Below are 21,772 nucleotides of genomic sequence, written 5' to 3'. Positions count from 1 at the left end.
ATGGCGGGGCTGCGCTTCCCGCAGCACGGCGGCTACTGCCGCGCGGCCGCGGCCATGAACCTCCTGCTCGGCGTCTTCCACGTCCTCCTGCCCTGCTTTCGCCCCGGGGAGGCGCAGGGACAAGGTGAGGGCGCCGGCGGGGTGAGGCGGGGCGGGGGGGTGCCGGCGCTGCCCGCTGCGGGCTGGCGAGCGGGGCCGCCGCCCCCGCCGCCGTCCCTCGGGCGGCTGCCGCGGTGGCAGCCCGGGGACACAAAGGGAGCCGGGACGTGGCTCACCCCTGCCCCCCCTCCTCAGTTCCCTTCCTGCCGGCCCCGCGGTGCCCGACCCGCCCCGGCGCGGGGAGCCCCGAGCCGCCGCCTGCGGGCTCCGGCCGCTCGCCCCCCGCCCATCCGCGGTTTCTGTCTCTCTGTCCCCGCAGCCATCGAGCCCATCCCCGGCGTGGTGGAGCTGTGGCAGGCCGAGGAGGGGGAGCTCCTGCTGCCAGCCCAGGTGAGGGGGCGCGGGGGGTGGGGGCGGTGGTGGGTCCGGGGGCCCGTGCGGGGCTGTGCAGGGGTTGTTGGGGCCCGGGGGGCGGGCACGGGGCTGGCGGGGCGGGGGCGGCCTCGCCTGCTGCTGTCACGGCGCAGCCCCGTCCCCGCGGCCCCCCCACCCCGCGCCATCGGCGTGGTTGTTCGGCTTCATTTATTTTCTGTTTTGGTTTGGTTTTTTTTTTTCCCCTCTGTATCTTTATTTTATTTTTTTTTTAATAACGAGGGCGTTTGTGCTCGGAACGCACTAGATGTGACTATCGTGAATATGCACATGTTTATATCTTAGGCCTGTTCAGGTGAAGCCATTTTACCCCCCCTGAAATGACACATCATTTATGGTGCCGTTCCTCTCTCCCTAGCGCATTTTTTTTCTCTTTAGCCGTTTTCCTTGGAAACTATCAAGATTTGATAAATTCTGTGTTGGCGAGAGGGACAAATATAGTACAATGCCCGGCGGGGCTGGTGAGCGAGGAGTGGCGCTGGAAGCGGGGTCTGGAGTTAATGGTATTTGAGGCAGTCATTTAACTCGCACTGACGGACTCTGCCATATGTTGAGCTGGGCCTTCTAGACTTCAAGGCACCAGGCTCATAAACGGGAAGGAGCAGTCCTTAGGGACATCATCTTATATGAGGGGCAAAAGAGGGTAATTTATTTGTCTTAAGCCAATATGTAATTCTCTGTTTTGCGCTCAGCCGATGATAACCGCAAATGTAAGGAAAAATAGCAGAAGTGCTGTTTCTTTCCTCAGCTAGCCAACAATTGATGCTACTTACCAGGGCTCAGCATTTTATACTGTCGCGTTATGAAACTATTAGTTATTGTATGTCTCAATAATTTTATAAAATACATATATTGCACTGTTCAGAATTTGCCTGGTGCAGATGTGGTAGTAGCTAAAGGAAGGTGTAGAGTCACTGTGCCTAGAGATGCTTAAGAAACTCGACCTTTTGCTTCTGCATTCTTTACCTTGAAGACATTAAGATGCATTAGATGTAGAACCGTGTAATGTAGTCATTTATAGTCACTTCTCATAGTGAAGCTGCAACTGAGTGATGATGACGTGATGTTTACTTCCTGAGGAGATTAGGTCCTCTTGGAAAACACTTTGTTCTTGAGCATCCTCATAAAAATAAGCTTTAGCTCTGCTAAAGGAAAACCAGGCATGAATGACCTGTTAGCTTGGCATGAACATATGGTCTTGCTATGTCCTTGCAGCAGTCAAAGACCAAGCTGAGACTGCTGCTCCTCCACCATTTCTGTGGATGCTACGTTAGGTGTGCGGGAAAGAAAGCAGATCTTCTGGCTTCAGCTGTGGCAGAGTGAGAAGTAAAAATTGTGATAGGCTTGCTGAAATAAAAGGTAGATGTTAAAAGCCATTTAAGCCAGTCTCTGTGTATTAGCGGTGCATTGTCTGTTTTGCATGGGCTTCCCCTCTGAGCTTGAGGGCTGCAGCAGCATCTGATGCATCGGTGGCTTCTCAAGCTGAAGCAGAAGGGCCTGGGTTCCTCAAAGAGGTTTTAAGATCAAAATTTGGTTACAGGCCCAACCCTGATGCCTGATTTTCTGTTACCGCGTGGGCTTGGGCTTTACCCAGCGCTTGTTGGACGTGGGTCCTGTGGCCACATTTGAAACCACCTTTTCCAGTTGTCGTGGGGAGGAGGAAAGGAGGCCTCCCTTTGTCTCTGCAGATGTGGCAAGGGACCCTTTCAGCACTGCTTTCATGGAGTGGTGGCACTGATCTGCAGTGACTGGTCACGGCTCTTCTCTGGGGGCCTGAGTAGTCAAGGGCTGTTCACCCAGCCATGATCCCCTGCCGTGCCTGTGAGGTCCTGAAGGCGCTTCAGCATCCTTGTCCTCCTCAGTCACCGTTCCGGGTTAGTGAGGGGCATCAGCAGAGAAGCCAGCATCAGCTCCTGAGATATGGAAAATCGCATCGTCTGTTAACTTCTGATTGCCCTTTCTTTGTTAGAGAGATGCTTAAACTTACAAGAGGTTTTTTGCTTGTTGGTCTCCACGTTCCACTAAAAAAAATGGTCTGACTTAGTGCTACAAGGAGGTTGTCCTTATCCTCTTCCTTGCAGGAGCAGACTTTCTTAGTTAAACCCTTGATGAGGCTTGTTGCCCAGTGTTCATGTATCACAGCAATGGTGATGCAACGGTGAGGGTCTGGTAAGAGGAAGAACATCCTTGCTTTTGAGTGGATAATAAATGTTGTTTGGTAGGGAGTATCCAAGGATTGCTTCATTCGTGTGTTTGAAGACAGGTCTTGGGCAAGACCGGGAATGGGAAATGTCCTGACCCCTTGATTTAGTTCTTCCTATTCCCTTTTGGAAGGAGTTTGGCACAGGTGAATGAGGATTTTGCCTGCAGAAGCGAAAAATTCAGTGAAGGAACCATGCATATTCCTCTCCCAAAGCACCTCCCTCCCACCACTCTCAGCAGGAATATGGATTAGGTTGCCCTGTCTGCCAGCCGTTTTGCCTGTTTCTGGCAGGTTACCAATGCTGTCTGATGGATGTTTTTCTCTTTCTGTCATGGCTTTACACTATTATCTTATTTTCCATGCATCATCAGCTGCCTGCCTGTGACAGAGCAGTTTTGAGCATTCCTTGCTGCCTGCAGAATTTGGGGATGAAAGTTGGATGGATTGGTAACCCATTCAGCCATCCGGTTGCCTGCACATGCTTTTGTTCCAAGAGCATGTAGTGAATAAAGACATCGTGTTAAGGGGCGAGGGAGGGAAACAAAGCGTTTTAATATTTGTAGTTGCTTTCTAGGCCTTTCACAGCATCGCTTTGTCTACGTGAGCTGCATGAATTTGCATGCTGGAGCGCAGCCGCCCAGGGCCCCCGCGCCTCCACCCCGGTTGGTCGTTCTACCTTCTGTTTCCTCTTGCTTCCCTTTCATTGTTTCTGCTTCTTGTATGCCCCCTCCCAGCTTCCCTCTTAACGTGTATTTGTGCTTTTTCTTTTTTTTCCCTCTCACGCTTGTGATCATTTGATTTCAGCTTCCTCTGAAGCCTGCAGAGCTGTTTGGGGATGGCTCACCTACTGCTCTTTCTCCGCAGCCGAGCCTGAAGGGTGCCTGGAGCATTGCAGTTGGTGAGGGTGTGCGTGGGCTTGTGTGCTGGAGCTGAGGGGGAGCTGGCTGTATCTAGCCTCCTGACAGTCTTCCACTGGTCTGCAGCTTCCTCCAGCATTTTAATGTTTTTTCCTGGGTTCCCTTTTTAGCTCTGAGACCAGCTGGCTTTCCCAGTCAGATATGCTGTCTGTATTCCCTTGTGCCCAGTTCTTCTTTCTTGTTGAAGGTGGTGTGAAGTATGGGGTAACCACAGAGCACCCACTCACCTTGCTCTTCTCCTCCTTGGCCTTAACCTCCTTTTTACAGCAAACACCCCTGGGACGGGCAGCTGGATTTTTCTTTCTTTTTTTTTTTTTCTTTTCCCCCTGTCATTTGTCTTTAGTGTGGAAAAATATAAAGACTTACCTGCTCTGATGGTTGGGAGATGCATGGAAAACGAGTGGGATTTTGACATGGAAAATCTCAAGTGCGAGAGGCTTGATTAGAGCAGTTGTGGTTTTTATTCAGACTCCTTGTAATTTTGTGGTTTTGCATGTTTGTTTGTAACTTTTTAATGCTTACTTAACTAAAATGTTTGGGAGAAAAGCTCCTTCATGTGAGACTTGACACCCAAGCCCTTCACCATTTAAGGCTGAAAAAGCTCTAAATATAAAGAGCCAGGTTGTAGCACTTCACTGCAAAGCTGAAAGGCAGTTAGTTATATTTTATTTTTTTCCAAAAAGGAGAGGAAAGAGAACAAGGAAAAGCACAGTAAGGGTATCTGACCTGTCATCTCCATGAGTGTATGACAGGAGAAGCACAAATGCCACTTGTTGTTCATGATGGACACCACTTGAAAGAGGTATTGGAGAGTCATAGTTGAGTGTTTCTGTCTGTCAGAAACCACGTAGGTGGTTACTGTGAGCATCTGAAGGCAGGGGCAGGCAGTTTGAGTACCTGCAGAGCAGGACATTCAGTGCTTTCAGCCCCTTCAGTTTCGAGGGAGGAACTACTTTAAAATGAGGTAATGAAGGTTAAGTTGTAGTTCTTGTTATCGCGATTGAAAATGACAGTAAGTCATCAAAAGCAACATATATTTTGGTGTCAGTGCCATGTCTTACTGATGTGATGGGTTTTGTATTGCTCCTGCATTGTTGCACGTAGGAGATGAGAGACATCTTTCATTAGAAGAACACCTTGTGAACGTTTCAGTTTGCTTGCAGATACTAAGGAGATTACAATGACTGTTTCAGTTTACTGTGACAGTGTTTCAGGTGTTTGAATTTTGAAGAAATACTGCAATATTTACTGTATCATACTTGTTATAGATACTGGGCAAATACCAAGCTGCTGCCTGGGTTTTCACTTTCAAGATTCTGCTTGGTTCTGAAAGGTTGTTTTATTATTTTTTTCCTTCTTCCGAGTAGTAGCGACTTGTCTTCAGTTCCTGTTCTTCAGTGCATCTCAGGGGCTAATAAGGTTAATTGTTGTACTGGTTTCGAAAGCTGATGAAGACCTTGATCTTACATGTGCATCTGAGATACGCAGCACTGCAGTATGTCATTAACGGAGGTGCATCCCATCAGCTATGCACAAATTAAATGTACAGAGTCACCTACTTCAAAGCGGGGTTTGTCTGAAGGCACACAATTTGTGTGGAAGCCTGAGACAAACTTGGGGTGGGAATTGTGTTCCTCTTTGGACTGTTAAAAGGCTCCTCCAGATTTCCAGCTGAGCTTCTGGATGGTGCTGATAGGACCTGGGGCTGGTTGGCCACGCAGATTACGCAGAAGCTGTCAGCCCAGGCACTTGTGACTTGTGTGACACAAGAGGGGCGCTTGCAGGGGCTTTCTAGCACAAGATAAGCACCTGCCCATATTCAGGATGGGGTTTGGAGGAAGGGGATTTTTTTCCTGTCATAGATAAAATGTAGGTTTCAGCAATCTATCTTCAGGAGGTGGTCCCTTCCTCATATCCCCCTGTAGTCTGAGAAAGCTTGCTTTTTTTTCTGTTGTTTTTTTTTTTTTTTTTTTTAATCCTCAGTGTGAGCATACATATAGCCTGTGGCATGTAGAGGAGTGAAGATAGGAGAAAGCTGGACATGGGTCTCTATGTGCTCAGAGTCGAGGGTGATTTAAAAATTTTTTTTCTTCTTGCACAATTGAGATTTTGTTCCATGGCTACACTGTAGATTAGGAAGGTTTACCTCATTGTTGCTTGGGAAAAAACAAAGGGGAGAAATGGTAAGGTGGCTGGTGTTAAGAGTGAGGACTGTGTAATGACACAGATCCAAGTTTCTGATGCCTGACAGATTGTAAGCCATTTAAAGGAGGAGTAAAGCCATTTAAAATGAGGATAGTTTGCCAGCCCGCTCTGGCAGAGAAGCTGTTTCTGGAAGAGGTGGGTGAGAGTCCTCTAGTTCTGCTTGGTATTGTACTGAGATCCTAGAAGTACAAAAGGATCTTGGAGAAGCTGGAAAACGTGCTGGGTTTGTATTGTGCCATACTGGTAGAGTCTAACAGCAAGGCTTAGCAAGGTCTTCAGATGAGATGGCCAGGTCTTCATGAGGGCCAGGTGCTAGGACCTCTAGATAGGTGTGTGCTGAAGTGTTGTGATGTGCTGCAGATCCTGGACAATTAATGTGGTGTCTCCAACCTCTGGGCAGGCATACAGAGAGATTGTCAAGTCCTCAAATTAACTTGTACTTCCCTGTCAGTCTTGTTCCAGATTTGGTTATGGTATGGTGGAGGCTGTGCTGCATCTCTTCTATGAGCTGCTTGTGACAAAAGATGGAAGTGCAGATGCATTTGGTAGCCTTTGGCAAGATCCATGTTAATATTAGCCATAAGATCATTTTTTTAGCCACAGTAATGTTAATTTTAATATTAATATTAACCATATTTACTGCCTTAGTGTGGTTGTAATTTTTCTCCCCCTTATGCAGTTCAGGTCTTCAGAAATCCTGCTGGCTGTCCCGTTTAGTAGACAGGAAGGGCTGCCTGATCTCTTTTCTGAAGACTGTAGAAAGATGTTTACTGTTTACAGGTTATTTTTTTTTCCAGTGTGTAGTGAAAATAGGAGGTGGAGGCAAAGCTGGTGGCTTGGGGCTTGTTCCATGAAATGCTTTGGTGGGAAACATGTAGGAAGGGTGGTGGAAAGTACACTCTTTTAATTTTAAAAGGGTTTTTTTTTCCCCTACCTTTCAGTTGCTGAGGTCTGTAGCTTGTGTCTTGCGGAACCATCACCTGAAGAAGCTGGGAAAACTCACCAGCTGCTCCTGGCAGGATGACTGTGACCTCTTCCTGAAAAATGTTAATCTCCCTTAAAGTTATCCCTGGTTTCATCAGTGGGGGTTCAGTTGCTGTAACACACTTCAAGTTGTACCTAAAGCTTTCCTGGAGATCTTGGCCAGTTCAGAGCAGCTACCTCCTTGTTTTAAATGGATTTCCTGCAGGGAGCTCATTGAACCAACACTTGAGTTCATTTCTGTAGACAGCTCAAAGTGGTTCATGGTAAACTGCAAGCTGGCACAGTTCAGCTGCATGTCTTGAAAATTACCTGAGTCCAGCAGCTGAGCTAAGATGATGTGTTCAAAGCTTGTGCTCTCTTATGATTTCTGTATGTGCTGCTTATCAGTTGCTACTAATCAGTAATAAGATTTAGCTTTGGGACCTTGCTGTGCCCATTGGAATGTGGTACTTTGCCTTTGCTTTTGGCGTTAACAGGTGATCTGCATTTCAAGGCATTCTGCATCCTATTTCCTCAGGTACTGGCTAATGAAATTTACTGATGGGGACAGATAATTAGAAAGTGGAGGAACTAGGCTTCCTGTAGTTTGAGGACACTTGTTGGTTTTAGATTGAAATTGTGTATGCGAGCAGATTTTGTATAGATGCATTTGCATAAGTGGAAAATGAGTCTGTTCAGTCAGCATTTGGGAAAAAAACAGCAGAACAGCCATGTTAGGGCACCTTTTATCTTGGCAAAATGAGCTGAAACTTCAAATGGGATGTCCAGCAATCACCCTACTTGAATCATAAAAGAATTGCTGTAGGAATTTTACGTTCTGAATTTGTTTTGCAAGTGAGTCATATGAGAATCCATTCTCTGAAGGAGTTAAAAATGATAATGTAGCATGCCACAATTCTGAGATTCTTACATAGTATTTTCTCTGTTTGGCAGGCTGATTCGGAGGAGGATGTGGAAGAACATCCGCAAGAGCAAAGGTAAGCAAAACTCAAGTGAAAACAAGAGTATTGAAGCTCATTTTGATTTTGGCTTTCGGAATTACTGAAGTGTAACTGGGCAGACTACTAAAAATTACTTTTCCTCCTGCATGTTAAGTAGATTTTTTTTCTTGTGGCCTTTGATTTTCTCAACTTAATGTTAATATTGGTTTGTTAGCAAAACCAAAAAATAGTGCTCAGTGTATGCAAGATCTGAAATACCCTCTTTCATCTCTTTCTCTTAATTCTGTCCCTAAGATGAATTTGCTTCTCATTACTTTCACTTAAAAAAATGTGTTTAATTCTGCTTTATTGTATATTTTGTAATTGATTTCTTTAAAGCAGGGGACAGTTTTCCATTACAAAATTTGTGAATGTATATAGTCTTGGAGTGTTAATTTGTACCGAGGCGGGGAAAGAGGTAAAGGAGACTTAAAGCCAAAGGCTTATTAATGTGTTGCTGTGGAACAATAAATATCCTGCCTTATGTCTTGAAATCGGATAAATAATAAAGCTCTTAAGAACTGTAGCCTCAACTCTGCTGTTTCTGTTAATGTCAGGCCTTCTCTATTTTGAAGGGTTTGGTAAATAGCATCACAGATTATTTTTTAAATACACATTTTGTTACCACTGAGCGTCCAGGTTAAAATGCTTGGACATCTACCAATGAAACACTTCCTTCCTTTGGTATGTGTTAATGTGGGTACAGCTTTCAGTGCCATGCCAGCCAGAAAGATCACAAGACTTAAAATAAACACATGTAACAGCACTGTTCTCTGATGACTGCAGTTAGCCAGAAATGCTTTTCTCATTTATCTCCAGTCTTTGCCCTTAGCTTAGGTTTGAGAACAAATAGATCTGATAAAACACAAGGGTTGCTGAGAGCTGGCAGAAGGAGTAAACCTGGGGGGCGGGAACAGGCTAGTTATGATGGGTCTGTCCTGCATTGCAGTGCTTCTTTGCATGGCTTTTCCCCTTTTTGCCCCATTGAGAGCCTTATCATCTGAACCCTGCATCACATTAAGGCTCCTGTGCCTCATCTCCGTGGGAATTACAAGGATGGTATAGAAACAGGATGTGAGAATTACTGTGGTCTCTGACAGCTGGTGCTGATTACTTGTGCTTGCCTATGTCTCCCAGTTCCTGCCTGCATAGGGTTTTTTTCTGCCTCTTCTTGTGAAAAGAGGGGTAAACCATTGAAAGCTGGCATTTCCCTGCACAAATACAGAACTTTCTAATTTTTTCAGCTGGAAACTGCTATGATTTTGGCATAAATTTTTCACTCTGTACCTTTCTTTATTACCTGCGTGCTTTCTTTATTGAGAGGAAGTCAGAAGGCAGCAGTCTCTAAAGTTGTGCTTAAGGTGGTTTCTGAGATTTTTGTTAGTAGGCAGAGAGATGTAGTTTAGGTGGGAAAAAAAAAATCTCCACTTGCCTGTTTTTCTCTGGAGGTGGATGGAGTAACTGGCTACTATGGCAATAATAAAAATATTGTTGAAAGATAATTAGTTCTTGAGAGTTAGGAAAAAGTGGTTAACTTTTTTTTTTTTTTGGTCATTCAGGTGCTTAAAGATTTTTCCAGTAATTATTCATTTTCAATAATGAATTTTCTTTCTGAAGGTAACATTTATAAGGTTCACTTGCATGGATGGAAACATCCTTCTATTGTCATACCGAAATGCTTCAGGAAACTTGCCTAAACAGACACTGGCTTGGGTGCATCTTTTCAACTGCTTTGGTTTGCTGCTGTATGTAAACACCAACCTGAGTGTGCTCTGTATACTGAAGGAATGTTAGAGTGTAGACTTTATGAAGAAGACCCAACAAAGGTACATCAGAAGAAGTAGAATTTATTAGTTTATTTCCAGATTAACTTTCATTCCCTTGGCTTATATTACTGCATGGTGAAATCATGGGAATTTCCTTTTCCTGTAGCAGCAAAACCTGAAGCTTGCAGCATCTTCATCTCATTGTCTGACAGCATGCCATGGGGAAATCAGCTAAAGCTACTGTAATTTGATGTGAAGTCCCTGGAAGCAAAGCACCTTAAAGTAAGGATATGAGCAGAAATTAAAGGTGATAGAGCAATCAGAAATTTCCCCAGAGCTGAAGGAAGTATGGAGAGTTCATAATCTTGAGGCATAAAAGAGAAAGTCTCTTCCCAAAGCATTGTTTTATTCAGTTTTTAATTCTAGGTTAGTGGGCTCTCTTGGGAGCTTGCTAACCTACTTCAAGAAAAAAAACCAAAACCAGTAAGGTATCAACAGTCTTTTAACTGACTTCCTGTGCATGGGCATCACAAGATCTTCCTTTTGGGGTGGGCTTCCTGGTTTGCTCTTGTCCTTGTGGCAAGTGCACGGGGAAGATGGATACAGTCTCATTATTTCTGCCTTAGGTTTAGATTTAACAAATAGAGAAATTTGCATGGAGGTGAAAGACATTATCAAAATATCAACTTCTGTGAAGAGCTATTTGGGAGGTGAATGAGAAATTATTGATTTGGAGGTCCGTGGGTTTGCAGTTTTTCTGAGTGAGAAAAAGATCGTTATTAACTCCTTAATTTCCAGCCTATGACTCCTACCTTTCTGATTGCTTGGAAGCTACCACATGTTGCTTTCTAGGGTTTTGTGTCACTCTGGATCAGACTTTGAAATAAGAAATGCAGCACAGTAGATACGTGAGTTGCTAGATATACTGTTTCAGGCCACAGACTTTGACAGAACGTGTATTTAGACTAGCCTATTAAAAAGCTTCAAGTTTCATAAAAAACTTTTTGTTACATTTGAAAGTCAGCAGTAAAGAGATGCCTTCCAGAACAGCTTTGTCAATGACAGGTGTTGACAAGAAGAGGTTTTGTTGTTGTGTTTGTAATTTTGTTGTTTTGGGGGTTTTTTCCCCCCTTCATCCTGGTGACTTTGCTTGCCGCAACTGGCAGTAGCAAATTTTGAAGATTTGGATGCTTCCTAAAGCACCATAATGAGTCAAATGAAGTCTGGCACAAATGAAGGGACTCTACTGTTAGGTGATGTGCACAAATGATTCTATCAAAATTTTTAGCTTTCTTCTTCAAGGAAGTAGTCACTGGACTAAAAAAAAATAATTTCACATATATGACATAGTTAATATTTGGGTTTTGAGGACTTCTGGGGAAAGGCCTTTGAGGATCCAGTTTCCCAGCCGACACATTAAACAACATTTGCATCAGAATAAACTACTGTGCTCAAGAGGGGGAGCACATATTCTTACTATGTGATGCGCAGTAGTTGTCTATGAGAAAGGAAAGCCATAGAATACTAGGAGTATGGTATGTAATTAGCCAGTAAGAGAACATTTTCCATCCTTTGCCTGTGACAGGGCATATTTTGCTTTGAGAAGATAGGTATCAACTCCTAGGAAAATTATGAGTGTGATGCAGTTAGCTCAGTCAGTCATTTCTGTTGAGCCTTTGCCTTTGATCACCGGAGAGCGTTTGACCTTCTGGACTGGAACTGCTTGGGGCAGTAGATGGTATTGGCTCCCAGTGGGTTCCTACTGGGGTGTTAGTGCAGCCTGGGAGTGACAGCTGATGCCTGGCACTTTGACCTCTTCTGATTGCCTGATGGAATTACTCCTAATCCTGTCTTTTCTGCTGTGTCTGTGAAATAGTGCTCCAGACATGGAAGAGAAATTGAAGGTAAAGGTAGCTGAGGGAGTAGCTTACTAGTTACCTGAGAGACAGCAAAGCAGTTAGGGTGCACAGACTGCAAAATTACTAGGGGTTTAGTGCGTACTTACGAGATGTAGTTGGATACTTAAGAGATGTAGTTATAATGTTTGCTTCAGGAAAAATCCAGTGTGGCAGGGGGAGAATGAGCCTGCTTCGTCTTATGAGGTCATACATTGCATTTACTCCCTGGCCATAACTTCATCTCCAGTCAAGAGGCACAAATGAGGTCTGGCACCATGGATGGACTATTAAGACACTTCAGAACTGACTCATCCTTCCAAAAAACCTGTGGTCTTAGTGCCATAACTTTTGACAGTCCAATTCTTGGAAAGTAATGGCATGGGACTGGTGGTATGCCTATGTACTAGATAACTAGCTTGGGTGGTGGCTAAACCAGGAAAAGAAAGATTGAAAAATATGTTAGGATCAATCAGATTTTCTTTTTCCTTCTGCTTTTTCTTACTGAGAAAAAGAAGAATTGATTTTGTGCAGGAAGAAATGTCTGAATATTAAAAAAACCATGGCTTTATGTTGCTTTTATTTTTAAAAAATCTTTTATTAAAATCAAGCTGAGTATTCATTGACAAAGTGTTTCAAAATGAAAAGCTGAAAAGTAGTTTTGTGAGTGTCAGTGAGTGCTTGAACTGTCTGAAAGGAACCATCTTAAAACAATATTTTCAACCTAAGCTTTTATGGAGTACTGTTGATCATTTAGATTGTCATTAAGCTTATTCCCAAAAGCATTTTAAAAATTACATGAGGACTTTTCCAAGGATATATGCTTGATCCTAACTTGTAATAATGAAAGCTGGTTTTTTTAAGTTTTTAATAGGTTTTAATTTTTTTGTGTTTTACAAAAAAAGCGGAAATCCACATGTGTATTAAAAAAGAAAACAAAAAGCTGCTTTTCTTGGGAAAAAACTTTTCAATCCCCATTCATTTACTTGCATAAGGTAACACATTTCTACAGTATGCACAGAATATGTGTTTTTAGTGGTTTGTACCAAAAACTTCTTCAGTATTGGTTACCTTATGTTTTTAGTTGATACGTCATGGCTGTTGTGTCCCAGTTGCAATTTCACTAGATGACCAGGGGACTACAAATTTTAATTTTTCCTGGATGCCTAAAGAAATTAAATTTACTTTACATAATCTTAGAAGTAAGTGAGTGGAAACGAGTTGCACATACCTACCTGTTATGCTTGGGTGAAAAATCCCTAAAGAAACACCTGTAGGGAACGCAGAGGATGATGTGAAATTGGACTAAAAAAAGCTTGCTGAAGAGAACTGCAAAGAGGTCAATGAAGTTGGAGTTTCTCTTGTAGATGAAGAAAGCGATTGTTTTGGAAGGAGCTATCAGTGTCACTCTTCCTCTCCTTTCTTACACTTCTTCTGGGCACAGGCAGAGTGCCAGGCTGAACTCCTGCTGCTTTAATTGTTTATCTCTGTTTTGCGTGTGGCAGTTGATTCACTGATGAACTTTGCCTTGCTGAACTTCGTATTAAATGTTGTTAGGGACAACTGTGCCCTTGTGTGCAGTGCTTCTTCCAAAATACTGCTCCTTTTACAAAATTATGTTGCTTGCCTGCTGGTACAGGGGGTAAAAAATGTTTTGTTTTTTTCCCTGGTTGCATGGCAGTGCTGTGTGCTAACAAAGGTTTCAGCTATTGTTTATTTATTTTTAAATTGCTTTCAGACATTTAATAAATGACAACAGTGGCCTAGGCCAGCTGTGCTGTTTCACACCAAACTGAGGATCTGATGCTGTGGCTTTCTGTGATCAGGAGTTAATGGCAAATGAGACAGTCCTGCAGTGTTTTGCAAAGAGCTGTCAGACTTCTGTCCTCAGCATAGGTCCTATGTGACCTTGACTGAAATATTTTAAAGGTGATGCATGGCCACATTTAGTAACTGTTGGATTTCCCATCATCACAGTCTTGTCTGTTTGTATTGAACAAACCCTGCTGGAATCTATTTTCCTCACTGTTGTGAGCTCTCTGGGGCTGGAAGATGCTCATGGTTGGACCAGAGACTCTTTGATCTGTGGGCTCATATGCTACCTAAAATGGACTTTCCCATCTAAGGATGACAATTTGACTTTGAGAAATGAAGACAATCTTGGTGTGGTAGTTGCAGATTGGTGCCTTTGCTTTCATATGGCTCATGGTGCCTTGAAAAGCCACACAGGCTTCTATGGAAACACCAGTTCCTATACTGGTAAAAATAGCAGGCGGTGGCTGTCTCCTCCCAGCTGGGGCTGTGAGGTCATTGTTTGCACCGGGATTAGTGTATGTGAATTGTGTTTGTGGATATGTGCTACAGGAAAAAACTTTCTCACATGTAGTGACTTGTTTTAAATAGACAAGTAAACTCTGCTTCACATTCTGGTGTCCTGTATGTATCTTTCTTTTCTTCTGTTAATAATTTCTTCACTCTGTTCTCTCTATCTTCTGCAGATGTCTTGTGTACTTTTTTATGGCATCTCTACTTTATTTTTAAGTTCTGCCCAGGCCATGCCTGGAACAGTTGTAGTTTCTGTATTGCAAGAGGAAGAGGCTCTCTTGCCTTCTCTGTTGTCTGGTGCTGTCCCCTGACTTGTGCAGCCCTACCAGTTCTCTGGATTAGAATCACCTCTTTCCCCTCCGCCCCCCCCCCCCCAGGTTAACATTTACCTGTGATCTCTCTCTGATTAGTTTCCCCTTTGGCAACTGTGGCAGCATGAACTGAAAATGTGCATGGAAGTGCTCCCTTGGTATCTATGTCCCACTGTGTGGGATGGATGCTGGACCAGATACCAGAGCCCTGTGTCACCTACAGGATATCATCTCTGTTCTGCTTGTCCCAAATTACCCCCAGGGAGGCCCAGCCTTGTCCAGACCTCATGGCATCTTTTTACTCTTTCCTCAGTGTCTCAGTCCCCTCTCTTCCTGTCCCTGCCTTTTTGCCTGCTTTTAGAGGTGGTTGCGTGGTGGTACTTGTGCTGGGGCTGACTCTGCCCCCTTATCTACTGCAGTGCAGGAGGAGCTATGGAGGAGCCCAGCCAAATCTGCTGCTCTGCTCACTGTTGGTGAGATAGAAGAGCAAGTTAGCCCTCAAAAGTGTGGGGCTGAGAGGAAGAGCATCTTGTTGTACGTTAGGAGTAACGCCTTTGTCAGTGACTGTTGGGTAGGAGGAGCGTAAGGCATTTACACTGGTGTGATGGATAGCTGTGGAGGCAGTTGGTGGGGTTTGGGTGGATGGTATGGCAAATCACACAGCCTGCCACTGTGTGGAAAATTGAAAGCCAGTGTGCGCACACATACATCATTTGTTGTGCATGATTTTATTTTTTGGAGGTTCTTGGTAAATTCCCCATAGGCTGTGCTTTGAGACAGAGCCCACCCAGAATGCGTGGCCTTGAGAGTCAGGACAGTCCTGATCTGAGCAGGTGGGATGGGGCATATACTGTCTTCCCATTCTGTGTTTGTTTCAGTCCTGGTTAAAGAACTGTGCAAGAGCAGAGACAGATCTGGTGGCACAGCCTGTTGGTGTAGTCATGCAGCAAACACATGGGGAAGGTGAGCTCTTAATGCCAGGCAGTTGCATACTGTGAGGGCTGTGCAAGTCTACTCTGGAACATGGCATTTTTCTTGTTAAACTTAACCTACATTGTGTTTGGGACACATTTGTATGCTTAGAGAAGGGGGAAAAAAAAAAGAAAGTAAAACAAAAGTAAACAGCTGCTGTGGCATGTTTGTCCATGTCCATTTGTAAACTTAGTGTACCCTTAGCCTGTACTTGCTGCTTCTGTAATATAAGTAGTTCAGAACAGGAACTTTCTTCTTATACTTTTTCATTTTAATACATTAATAAAGGATTTCAGATGTCTGTTAATCTCCTTCTGATTTGTGGGCAGTGGGCTACAAAAGATTTAGCTTTATGTCTATACATTTATTATTAATAAATTATTTTTACCACCATAATAACTGTTTCTTAGTTGCCATTAAGAGAACTTAATTTGCAGTAATTTTAATTTTACCATTATGCAGTTAAAAGGGTAGACATCCAGTGTCAGCAGTCTGAAAATTGACACCCTGTAAGAATTTAGCTTCATAGTTTTTCCAGTGTTGCAGATTGGCAAATTGTGACAAAATGGAAAAAAGCCAAAACAACAGTTTGCTCACTTCTAGGAATTCACGTAGAGTCCAATTCCAAATGATCAACCCCAGCACTCTGGTTTGATTATTATAAGCACAGCATAAAATTTACCTGAAAGCTGTCTAATGCAGAGTAATAGTAATAGGCAATGCAGTTACCTGCCTCTTATCTTTCTAGAGGCTCAAAGGTAACACAAATGTGGCTTTTAATGCCTTTTGTATTTTTATTTGACCAGGAAATGTGCTCTGAGAAAGCTGTGCTTATGCCCTTGCAGTGGCTCTGAGTGCATGACTTGTGGGCAGGTAGGTGAAGGAGCCTTTTCAGTAGCTTTGGTGTTTGCCATAGTAACACAAGTAAAAACATGGACAGGGAAACAAAGCAAATAACTCATCAATACCACTTCAATATTGGTTATAAATTCAAGCCCGAGTTTTAAAAAGCATCTTAGTTACATTGTCTTAAATACCATTCTGTATCCACTGTCTTTGGTAGCTGCTTTGGGAAGAGATTTTTTTCTTTTTGGTGATTATTGCAAAATGACCAACTCCCGTCTTCATCAGGACAAAATGGTCCTGTCCATTTCAGGAAGGGGAACAGTATATATCAAATATTATACTTGCACTTGAGGACAGTGTGTATTAGCTCTTTTGCAGAGTTATGAATTCTCAGTGCAAATATTTGCTTTATATTTGTAGAAGAGTTTGCTTTCATCAAATAAGCTAATTGCCTGGGAGAAACGCATGGGCAATATGAATAATTTAGGTGTCTGCTAGTCCTCTCAGGGGTCCACCATTCTATGTTATGTCCAGGCTACCAACTGAGATAAGGAAGATAGAGGGCAAAGCTGGTGGTGTTGATAGTCACCTTATCTTCCTCTCCACCACCTGGCCCCAAAGTGGTGTACAAATAAAGCTGAGGGTTTTTTGTATGTGTGCGTGTGTGTGTCTTAATAACTTTTAGAAATAGCAATGGAAATATAATTAGGTGAGGATAACTCAGGATATTTTGTGTGTATGAAACAGACCTTGTTTTCTGTAGAACAATTGGACTTTATATAAATTTTAAACATGGAAATTTCTCAGTCAAAAACAATCACTGTGAAGAAGCTTTTTTGCTCAGAATTATGAGGAAAAGAAGCGAGAAGGAAAAATATTTTCCAAGAGGAGGGTGAGAAGTAGCCCTCTCTTCTTGTTTTTGCTGAAGTTCTCATGTTCTGATGAGACGCTGCTTCAGATTATGTCTGTTTCAAGATACTGTTGTGGTACCCAGTGAGCTGTAGTTAGTGGTTTACCATCTCACCCACCTGCGTACCAGAACATTCTTGATGGCGAAATCAAGAAAATTGAAGTGCAAAATAATGCTTTTAGTTACTGCCTGATAAAAGCCAGCTTCTAGTTCAAAACTTTATGAAGACACGTGAAGAAACTGTAAGGACTCGGAAGTAAAAATGAGAAAGTCAGGATGGTGTATCATGTTCAGTGCTGTTGAAAGCATGGTTCGTGCTGACTCTGGTTTATGGTTTTGTTGTGTTTCAGATAGAAATTGGATTTTATGAGAAAGAAAAAGTTCTGTTAAAATGTTTACTTGCAATAGCATGCTCCGTAAGGAGACATGAGAAATGCAGAAAACAATATTTTTTAAGCCTAAAACTTCTTTCAGCCAATGTGATGGTGCCAAATGCAGTCATGTAACTGAGCTTGCGTTATGGAAGAACTCAGTTCTTTTGCAGTACTAAGATTTGAAACTGGTCTGGCCTTTGGAGATGCTTGTATCAATAGGATGATAATTTGGCACACATCAAAATTCTTCATAAGACTTTCAGAAACCTGAATTTTATATATATATACACATATATATATGTGTATATATATATGAAAGAAGAAACTGACCTTAAGCCAAAATTGTTCTGACATAGATATTTGCTGACTCTTTTGCATATATAGATCATTGCATATTGCTTTTCAGTTTTTAAAACTGCAATTCCTTATTTTAATGTTTCTCTCTTGGTCCTGGTTATTTTCCTTGAGAGACTGAAGCATAGTTCCGTTGTTATATATCTCTCCACCTCTCAAAAAAAAAAGTTAACTTCAAATTAAATAGGCAGTCTCAGCTTTACAAAGTAGATAGAGGTAAAGAAACAGGTTTTAGTCTGTTTATCTTGGTTTCTGCAACTGTCTGCCTTGTTGGTAGCACATTTCTATTTATCTCCTGAGGGAAATTTCCCAGCTTTTTTTAATTGTGTGAATGCTGATACCTGATCTAATGGAAAGTTAATAATCTCTCTGTTTACTGTTCTTTGTTGTACTTTGTGACCTGTGAATGCTGCCATGTTCTTACAGCCCTGTTTTCCCTCCTGAATTACTGGAGGGCTTCTGCTAATCACGTGTGGTGGGTATATGCTTGGAAAGCTTTTGTGGATCCCAGGAGAGGATCCAAAAGGAAATTGTCATACAGACTCTCAGATTTCTAGAAGCTCCAGGGCTTGGCTTTGAGGCACTGCAAGTGCTGTTATTGCCTCCTGCACACTTCTTTCAGAGTTGACAGTATGATGTGTTTAGCACCAGAGAGAGAAAAAACAGATGCATGCTTATTTTTGTATTATTTGTGAGGAGGATCCTTTGTAGGGTTTCCAAGGTCTTGACGTCCCTGCGTATTGTGCTGCCTTTTAACTCCATGGCTGTAGTGCACTTGGATGAGACGTGCAGTGTCCACAAGCAGTTGAAAACGCACGTGTGCTGGATTTCTTAGGCTCTCGGACTTCCTCACTGCTTCTATCTGAGTGCCAAAGTGCACAGTGTTCTCAAGGCTTTTCTGGGTAAGAATATGTAAAAGCTGTCAGTTACTCCTCTGTTACAGACTGGCTGTTTCATAAACAGGTGTGGTCTATGGGGACATTCCCCCCATTTAAAACCCATCATCTTCACATACACTGTAGTGTTAGCTGTTGTCATTGCACAACAGAGCTGAATCCTGGGAGAGTTGTAGGATAACAGCAGAAGTAGTTGAATTCTACTGAATTATCTGACAATACAGTAGTTTTATTTTCTTGGAGGATAAATTGCAGTGGTTCTTTAATAAAAAGGTTGGTTACATTTGGTAAAAGATAAAAACTAATGTTAAAGTAATTACACTCTTGACTGCTGCTAGTGAGGCACTGCTTAGAGTATGAAGATGTACATTGCATGAAATTTTAGAGTTGTAGATACTAGATGTCATTCTGAAAGATTTGATTGCCTTTGCAGTAGTTAATGCAGAAGTTACTGTGTGAAGTTGTTTGCTCTCTGCTTGAAAAGTAGGGACAGTCTATGAAGGATTATTAGAAGTGTTCAAAACTGAAATATAAAAGGTTCGTTCTTCACCTTTGGACTCTACCAACATTACTGGCAAGTGACTGTCATCATACACAGAGTTGGACACTCCCAGTGTTGGTGCAGTCTGGCCATCAGGCACCAGATCCTGGCTGAAATAATGCCATAGCAGGTTGGCTCCTGCACCACACAGTAGCTGCAAATCCTGAACATTTTGGAGTAGCAATGCTGTCACTATAAACGAGTGCTGCCCAGTGCAATGGTTACGCTCGTGCCTTGATATTAAATCTCTGGATGGAGAGGCAGTGGGGTTTTGCTATGGGATGTGGCAGGAGGAGAGGTGGTTTTCTTTCCCCTCATAAAGTACCCACTGTCTGGCTGGGTGCTCAGCAGTGTTTGTCTCACAACAAACTACACTGCAAGGTTGTGCTGAGTGCTGTTTGTTCCCCTTTTCATCCCCTCTGGGCTCATTGAACCCTTGTCCCAGCCAGACCCTGAGTGGCTGTGCATCTGAAGAGAGAGCCAAGGTAGCGGCTAAGTGGAGAAGCCAATAATGTTACTGAGGCTATAAAGACTATTTTGCAGTATTGTAAATATCCCATATGCTTACAATGCCATCATGGCATTTGTGTGTTGTCCATCGCTTGCCTGAAATCAGGTGAATGTGGAGGGTATGGCAGTGGTCATATTGCACCAGTCATGATAAAAAATGTTTTTCAGAGCAACAGAAGAGCTGTAACTACAGCAGCCAGGCAAAGTTCACCTGCACTGTGACCTGGAACTGGCCCATGGTGATAGGCAGGATCCATTCCCACTGCCAGTATCTGGTCTCTTCTATGGGGGAAACTGGAAGAGGAGCAATTTCAGGACAGTGCTTTAGATGCTGGAAGGAAGACTAGTCATCTTTCGCTCCTTGTGCAGTGAGAAAGAGGTTTCATCAGAGAATGGTCAAGGAGTTTAATTTGGTTGCTTTGAATTACCCTCCCGAGCAACCTGTTTTCCTAGTCCTTCACAGGAAGGGGGAATGATAGGTTTCTAATTTCAGAGTCCAGGGTGAGGGAGTGCTCGTATCCCCCCAAGCTCTCCTGCCTCCGCTGCTTCCTGTGGTGTGTGCACCTTCCCCTTGCTGCAGGGGGCAAGGGGGCAAGGTGACAGGTGAACCTGTGGCAACCTTTTCAAATCCCCAGCATTTCTGATCTGCCTGGCCTCCCCTTGCCCTCTTTGTTCAGGTTTTCATGTAAGTTCAGAGACTTGAGACACCCAACCTCAGTTTGTATTATTCTGGGGCATCTTTGATACCTCAGGACTTTCTGCTGCAGAAGCAAAGGGTACTCTGCAACCACCAGACTTTCTCCAGGAGCTGCTACTTAACAGATTGTGTCTGCTTTGGTGCACAGGACTCTTCTCTTTAGTCTCATGCCTCTTACTACAGCTCAGAGCAGCATGTTGGATAAGGCAAAACCCAACTGAAAGGGGACGCTGCCATGCGCGCATGGTTGCCTGGCTGGTGGGAGAGCAGCTGTGCAGCCGGTGAGTTGCATATCGTGCTGGTGAGACATCTTGCCTAATGTGGTGCAGGAAACTGCTCGGATGCGATGCTGAACCTGTCTGGGCTAGAATTTGTCAGCAGGGGAAGGATGGGGTGTAATTGCAAGAGAGGCGAGGGTGGTCAAAGTGTATGGTAACAAGTGAAAAAATTAAAGGTTGTGAAGAGATTAAAAAAAAGCAAAAAAAGAGGATTCCTAATAAAACTACAAAGTGAACAAAGGTACTGGCAGCTAGGAAGCAAATGAGAGGTTGCTCCTTTCAAGTGGTTGGCCGAACTGATAAGGGACAACAGCAGATTTCAGTCTAACCATGAATGATACAAAATAGCGAAAGGGAAGTGAAATGAGAGAAAGGAGGGAGTGACTGATTCATAACTGCTTGCGCCTTGGATAACCACCACCTCCGTTCATGTCAAATGGTTTTAAGGGTCCATGCAAAACAGAATCAAGAGAATCAAGTCTCCCCACTGTGGCTGTCAGACGTGCTGCACACTCATTTGGTGTCAGCTAATTATGCAAGGTACTGAGCAGTCAGCAAGTCAGACCTCACTAGTGACATTGTAGGTCACCTCTTAGATTTTGCCTACATAATATATTTTGGTGGAATTACATTGTCTTATTGATTGCAGTTGTGGGTTGGCATTTTAAAATTAAGGTGTCCGCACATCAATAAACATACAAACAGTAAAGACTTGAACACAGAGATGATGAATATGCTAACCATATAGAAGCATACATTGTGTAATTCATGTTTTAACTTCTTTTTAATAATAATGGAAGAATAAGAAGCACTGTGCTGCCCTTGGGAAGAATGTAATATTGTAGAATAAGTTTTGCAGTCCCTTACTGTTTTGTGGATGTAACATGTCTGCTTAGTTTTTGTGCCTGCCTGCTGGTGCTGTGTGCCATGTGCGTCTCTGCTTTGTGTCTAAATCTTGATTCCTGGCAACTGGAGAAGGGTAGGGAGTTGAAGGGCCTGTACTTGACCGACTCCTTGACCCGTGCTTTACGTGCTTTGTTGCTATTAACTGCCTTTCTTCAATAGCTATTGTCTGATTTCTGTCTTGGTGTGTTCTGTCTTTTATTCGAGGTCTTTGCTGCAAGCCTACTGCCTACAACTCTCGAGGTGCCTGCTGCCTGCTTAGGTATTTCTGTGGCCTGTTGCTGACCCAGTTTCTGCAGCGTTTAAACTGCCCTTTTGAAAAGGGGACATTTCTGGCCATTGTGAGCATTCTCAGTGTCGCTGGGATAATGTGG

The 21,772-nt window shown here is 43.2% G+C and overlaps 1 protein-coding gene across 5 annotated transcripts in view; it reads left to right on the top strand.

Annotated features, from left to right (window-relative positions):
- Positions 1-21,772, top strand: part of TMEM131L (transmembrane 131 like) — a 77,474-nt gene continuing 55,702 nt past the window's right edge. For all 5 annotated transcript variants that reach the window (XM_027635694.1, XM_027635696.1, XM_027635692.1 and 2 more), the window contains exons 1-3: positions 1-124; positions 419-489; positions 7,774-7,817. In XM_027635694.1, the coding sequence (XP_027491495.1) occupies positions 1-124; positions 419-489; positions 7,774-7,817 (239 nt within the window). The remainder of the gene's footprint in view (positions 125-418; positions 490-7,773; positions 7,818-21,772) is intronic.

The sequence above is a fragment of the Corapipo altera genome, unplaced genomic scaffold (genome assembly GCF_003945725.1).
Source record: "Corapipo altera isolate COAL_440 unplaced genomic scaffold, ASM394572v1 22b, whole genome shotgun sequence".
Classification (NCBI taxonomy): Eukaryota; Metazoa; Chordata; class Aves; order Passeriformes; family Pipridae; genus Corapipo; species Corapipo altera.
This window is presented reverse-complemented; position numbering and strand designations above follow the sequence as displayed.